Source organism: Falco punctatus, assembly GCF_963210335.1.
Source record: "Falco punctatus genome assembly, chromosome: 4".
Taxonomy (NCBI): Eukaryota; Metazoa; Chordata; class Aves; order Falconiformes; family Falconidae; genus Falco; species Falco punctatus.
Window position 1 is genome coordinate 442,538 of NC_137583.1, and position 6,000 is coordinate 448,537.

A 6,000-nucleotide genomic window follows, 5' to 3' on the forward strand; every position below is an offset into this window, starting at 1 on the left:
ATTGTACGGTTTGTGCACATGTACAATATTATAGCGTGCAGATTCCCCAGCACTTAGGCCCTCAAGAGCCTTTCTGATGGCTTTTGAAGCTGAACACCAGGAAGCTCACTCTGGGATAAATTTTCAGGTTTCCATTTAGACCCTATGCAACCACCTTCAGCTTTTAAGGGGCTGTTGCACACACGTATACAACAGACACAAAACTACAGCGAAGCACCTGAACTATGCCCGTTAAACACCAAGTATAAGCCCATTTCTACCCTCAGGTCTATGTGCAGGAGCCTTATTGAATCCAGTGGGAACCCACACACAATCTCTCAAGAGAATTTAAATTAACAATTTTTCAATGTATGCAATTGAAAAAAAAAAAAAATCGAGCTCCTGAAACCACAAACTTGAAGGGGTTCACTGCAGGCAGGGTATGGTGCTGGGGTATCACAAGGACAGGCAAGAAAGCAGTAATGCCCTGCTCTGCAATGCCTGCCCCTTCCCCACGTGAGACCTGTGCAGAAGCACTCAGGAACAGTTAACAGGAATGGAGAAAAAAAAAAATTAAATGCCAAGGAAATACTGCAAATTGTTTTTAAAACATTTGTTCCTCTCCCTGGGACTGTTCTTTTACCTCTGGGCAGTTGAGGGTGCCTCTGTGCACCCCAAAGTGGATTCTGCCACTGATGGGCAGCCCACATGGGGCTGTCGCAGAGACACTGGGTGTCTGTGTCCCCACTAGGTACAAGCTCTCAGGCTGCTCAGCCCTCACAGAGATGGAGCGACATCACCTGTCAGGCACTCACTGGGGTAGACTGTTCTCCCAAGGAGCCGCTTCTGCTCAGCCGAGCATAGCGGAAGACAAGCAGGGCCATCTCCCCACTTCTCTGCTCCTTTCCAGACAAGTTCCCTTTCCAAGCATCACAACCACAACTGGAAGAGATTTTGTGACTGCACAGCTGGTGGGCAGTAGAACAAGAGAAGGAGCTTCCTCTATGGCATCCTGCAAACCCTAAAGCATCCAGTCCTAACGGAGTTAGTTATTTCAAGCCCTGCCAGCCCAGATCTGCCATCACTACCAGTATCATTAACCTCATTTGGGCTGAAATGACACAAGTACAAATCAAAACCTGCTACAAGGAAGCTATTAATTTGGCAGAGGCAGCCTGAAGCCCACCTTCCAGTGGTGACGGGCACCTATTAGGCCTTATTGCTCCCGGCAGGAACCTTCACTGCTCACTATCCAACAGGAACACCAGTAACACCGCCAGCTGGCTGCCCAAAACTACTGTCTGCATCTGACAAGCATTACACCTCACACTGGAGAGGCAGGACCAGACTCTGGTCCCCAGGCTGGTCCCTTCCCCTGCAGACATCCCTTTCTCTGCTGGCTGGCTGGTCAGAGATGCCCTGCAGAGCAGCAGCAAAGCCAAGCCTCACCAGCAGACACACAGCAATTCTGCGCACACCTGCTTCCTCACAAGAAGCAAATGGATCGCCACCCTCTAGCAGATGGTAATTTTCTTTCAAGTCCAAGTGACAAAAAGCCTTTCTGCAAAGTGAGGAGGGGGTTTGTTCTGCTCCCAGGCGGCCAGTGCTGTCAGCCACATTCTCCAGCACTCACGTGCGTACAGCCCCCACTAATGGGAGACAACAGCAATAGAGGTGCTGGACTCTCCTGACTGACCAGGCTTTCAATCACCTAACGCCAAATCTCCCAGAAATTCAAGCAGAGGTTGTTACCACGCTGCCACTGGAATCCCTCTGTGTACTATTTAAAAGAAAAATTAACTGCAACCAACAGCCTTTCTTTCCACAGCCATTAATCCCGTTGACCACACAGATGCACATTCTTGTACGTGATCATACCAAAAAGGAGCTTTGTCAGTCAGTGGATATCACCTAACGTGCCCGCCCCAATGGGTTTGTTCCAATCTGGGATTTTGCTTTTTAAATCTCAATGAGAAATTCCCCTTTGGACAACTGGCTGAGCCGAGCCTTCCTTAGCTCAGCATAAGATGATTAAAACCATGCTACCCGGGAGGAGAGAGATAATGTGGAACAACAGTGATTTATCAGGGACAGAACCAAGAATCAACACACAGAACCACTGACGATAATGAATACAATTGTAACCCAATTTTTTTTTATTTAAAAAAAATAAAATCTTTATTTTCTTCTACTCCTGCCCTTAGGCAAAATATCCTAATCATTCAGTCTGCTGCCTTTTAGAATGAAACAGTTCTGGGGGTGCGTAAAAAAAAAAAAAAACCACCAAAAAAAAAACCCAAAAAACCCACAAAAAACCCCCCACACACCAAAACAAACAGCCTCGTTTTTGAGAGCCCTGTAGCAAAGATGACTTAAGTGATTTACAGAGAAAGCCTCCAAAGACAAACAAGGTTTCTAATCAATGCTCTGAATCATTCACATTGGACAAAGTAGGAGAAAATTGGCTCGTAACAGGAAGAATTCAGCAGCCCATCTCTTCAGCACAACTCAGCTTCTGACCAGACAAACCTTCCAAAAAGATTTAAGTTATATCCAGTGTCTTTAAAAACAAGATGGGTGCGAAGAGGTAACTACTTAGGGGTTGGGGGAACAGTCAATTAAGGAGCATTGTTCAAGCCTTGGTGCCAGCTACCTACCCTTGTATTCTCTACTCCCATTAAATATTTCCTTCCCAAGAAACAATCACGGCAGCCCTAGGGCAGAGCTCACAAGGCATTTCAGCCCACGTTACAGCATTAACCTAGTGCCCAGCAGTTGTGCATCATCATCAAATATCCATCCGTGACTCATCTCTAGGTTCACAAAACAGGTCGTAAGGGGAATGAAACGAGCAAGAAGATACCGGGTTAGGCTGAGGTCTTACATCCCTTCTGCGTCTCTTCTCCAGATGCAGCAAGACAGCATTACTTCCCACCAGAGGCACATCCAGAACTGGTGGCCTTTTCAGGACCATTCCTTTGTATTTGCACAAAATTATTAATCTTTGCCACTGGGTTCGGTTTTTACTCATCTTGCCTCCTCTCTCAGTACAGGATCAGGCCCACCCTGATAAGACAGCACAAAGCTAACGAAATCTACCCTAGTAAGCTCCACCAAAATATCTGGAATAAAACTGCTTTGGCTGAAAAGCTGGTGAGCTGGTGCAGATTGTTAGAACAACATAGATAATAATGAGCCCGGGTGAGGGAAGACCAATGCATTATTTACAAATTATACACTTCTCTTAAGTACATCTCTCCTGGTATGGGAACCTTCTTATAAAACTTTCTGCAGTTAGAAAGAAAAGACATTCTGACTTGCATACCGGTACCCAGAAGAGATTTATTCTTTAACACGACTCTGCACTCTGAACTTAAGAGGAGAAAGCAACAACTTACAATCCCTGAAAAGCTGCTGAAATATCAAAAGCATCCCAGAAACTTTATCTGTGCTTCACCACATACATAATTCCCTTTGCTTCTATAGGGATTCTCATGGAAGTAAAGATTATTCATACGAGAGCAACGCTGGATCAGGCCATAAGGCTGTGGTACTTGGACGAGAACGGGCACATTCCCTTTCCTCTCCTCCCCCTGTAGGTAGACATTTCTCAGGGTCTTATTCTGAAGAATTTTCTCTTATTTACGTGACAGCAAGAAAAGGGAACCTGTCGGCTCCCAGAGAGTCAAAGATATTCAGAAATACGGCCGCACGATCCAAAAGAATCCAGAAAGAATCTGCCTGGATGGGAGCTATTTCTGAATAAACAAGGAGTGCAAACAGTCGTGCCTTCGGCAAAGCCAGATGCTAACACGGTAAGCTAGAGCTCTCCCAAATAAACAACACTGCTGCTTCTGCCAATAAGCCGCCTTGTCTGAAGGCCTGACTACATGCCTGTAGAAATGTACTTGGAGATCAAAGCCATAAATCTAAAAGGCTTTCAAAAATACTTCCTGTGACATTATATATATATATAAATAAAACATGTATTTCTGCTCTTAAGCAGATCAAAAATGACAAGAAAATCGTGACATAAAGCAGTGCACATCCACCGGGGCAGCACAAAGTTAAGGGCAGCACTGCTATTATTAACTCCGTGTCATTGAAATCTTTCCCCCACCTTCAGAAACGCAGACTGTAAGGACACTGTGTCAGCCCTTACTTTGAACCGTCTGGAATTTTTTTCAGTTTTGTGTCAACAAACCTCAGCATTTCATAACGGAGATGACAGTGTCTTAAAATACATCTCGGCAAGATCTCGCACGGACGCGTGGAGGGGGAACAGAGCTTCGGGGTTATCATGGCATGTGAGAGAGCCCGATGCGCTAGCAAATATTCCCAAGCATTAACTTCCAAAACGCTCTCTTTCTTCCTCCCCAAAAATCTATTTATATCCTTTCCTGCAGCGGCTCCCTGCCCCCCCGCCCCCTCACCCAAAGAACCGCTTTCCGACTTTGGCTACACCGCGGCCGATTCCTGTCGGTCCAGAGGGAGGGAGAGGAAGGACCCCAGCTCCGATCGCCTGTGGAACTATCCATCTCGGATTAGCTGATGCTCAAACTCCGCTGCGAACGGCTGGCTGTGGGTATCGTATTGTGTGCTTGAAACGGGGGCGGAGGAGAAAAGTCCTCTTTCGCCTCTGCCCCCCCCGCCACCTCCGCGCTCCCGCAGCCGCCCCGCACACCGGCCCCGCCGGGAAGTTTGTGCTTTCCAGCAACTTTGGGTCCGCTCCTCGCCCCGCCGCTGCGGCGGCCGGAGGGAGCGGGCGGAGACCGCCGCGCCCGCCCGCATCCAGCACGGCCCGGCCCGGCCGCGGGCAACGGCAGCGCACGCCACCGCCGCTCCCCCGCAGGCCCCGGGGCGGCCCCGCGATGCGCCACCACGCCGGGCCGGGCCAAGCCGAGCCGCGGGGATCCCGGCCGGGGCGGCGGCACTTACGTGTGCTGCTGCGGGAAGCTGTAGCCGTGGACGGCGGGGGCGGCGAGGAGCAGCAGCAGGGCCAGGTGGCCGCAGAGGGCCGGGGCGACGGGCGCCGCGCTGCCGGTCGGAGCCGCCATCGCCATGTTTCCATTAACGGCGCGGCGGGGAAGGGGCAGAGGCGGCCCCGCGGGGCGGCTCCCCCCGCCGCCACTCGTGCGACGAGCGCGGCAGTCCTCGGCAGGGGGGCAGCGCCGCGCCGGCTGCGGGCACCGAGCGGCTGCGGGCACCGAGCGGCGGCCGCTCACCCGCTGCCTCTCCGCGGCGCCCGGCACTGAGCGCCCGCCAACCGCTATTTCCCTCAAATAGGCGGGCAGGCAGCGGCCCGGCCCGGCCCGGCTCCTCCCCGCCCGCCCCCCGCCCGCCGGCCCCCCGCGCCGCTCCGGCCCCGCCGCCCCGCGCATGCGCCCCGCCCCGCGCCCCCCGCGTTGCCCCGCCGCCCCCGGCCCCGCGCGCCCAGCTGCGGGCGGGCACCGAGCACGCGACCGCGGCCCCCCCCCCCCCCCCCCCCCCCCCGGGGTCTGTCCCCAGGCCCCGCCGGTGGCGGTGGGGGCTGGGGGGGCGAACGCCGCCACCTCCCGGAGCCGTCCTCCGGGCCGGCCATCGCACGTCCTGGGGACTCCGCCGCATCCCGGCGGGTGCTGCCCCGCGGAGCGCTCCCCGCCTGGCTACCGGCGGTGGGCCCGGCTGCGGGGCCGGAGCGGTCGGGGGCTCCGCTGAGCTACAGGGCAGTACCGGCAGCCGGGGGTTGGAGGGGGGGGTTAAACCCACGCTGTGACTTGGGGGAGCGGTCCTGAGTGGGACACGAGGGCAGGCTACAAACTGAAAATAACGGAATTAATAAACACAGCCCTAATTCACTGGGCTTTCTCAGCCAGGCTTTGGAAGGCCTGGGTTTTGCCGCGCTGGCTTCAGGGTAGCTGCAGTGCAATTTCATCTTCCCAAAATCCGAACCCGCGCTGCTCAGCCTCCTTGCAGTTGCCCACGGGCACAGGCAGGGGCAGGGGCTGGGGCACCGGCCGCGTGCTCTCCCGTTCCATCCCT

The 6,000-nt window shown here is 53.4% G+C and overlaps 1 protein-coding gene across 4 annotated transcripts in view; it reads right to left on the reverse strand.

The window, feature by feature from the left end:
* The window catches only part of CACNA2D2 (calcium voltage-gated channel auxiliary subunit alpha2delta 2), a 223,836-nt gene extending 218,292 nt beyond the window's left edge, over positions 1 to 5,544 (reverse strand). Inside the window, exon 1 of one of the 4 annotated variants that reach the window (XR_013927591.1) lies at positions 4,918 to 5,544. Coding sequence is in view for 2 of the 4 variants with exons in the window: in XM_080383949.1 (XP_080240075.1) it covers positions 4,918 to 5,360 (443 nt within the window). In the remaining 2 variants the exon portion in view is untranslated. The remainder of the gene's footprint in view (positions 1 to 4,917) is intronic. The other 3 variants (XR_013927592.1, XM_080383949.1, XM_080383950.1) reach the window with 3 other exon arrangements.
* Between the last annotated feature and the right edge of the window lie 456 nt (positions 5,545 to 6,000).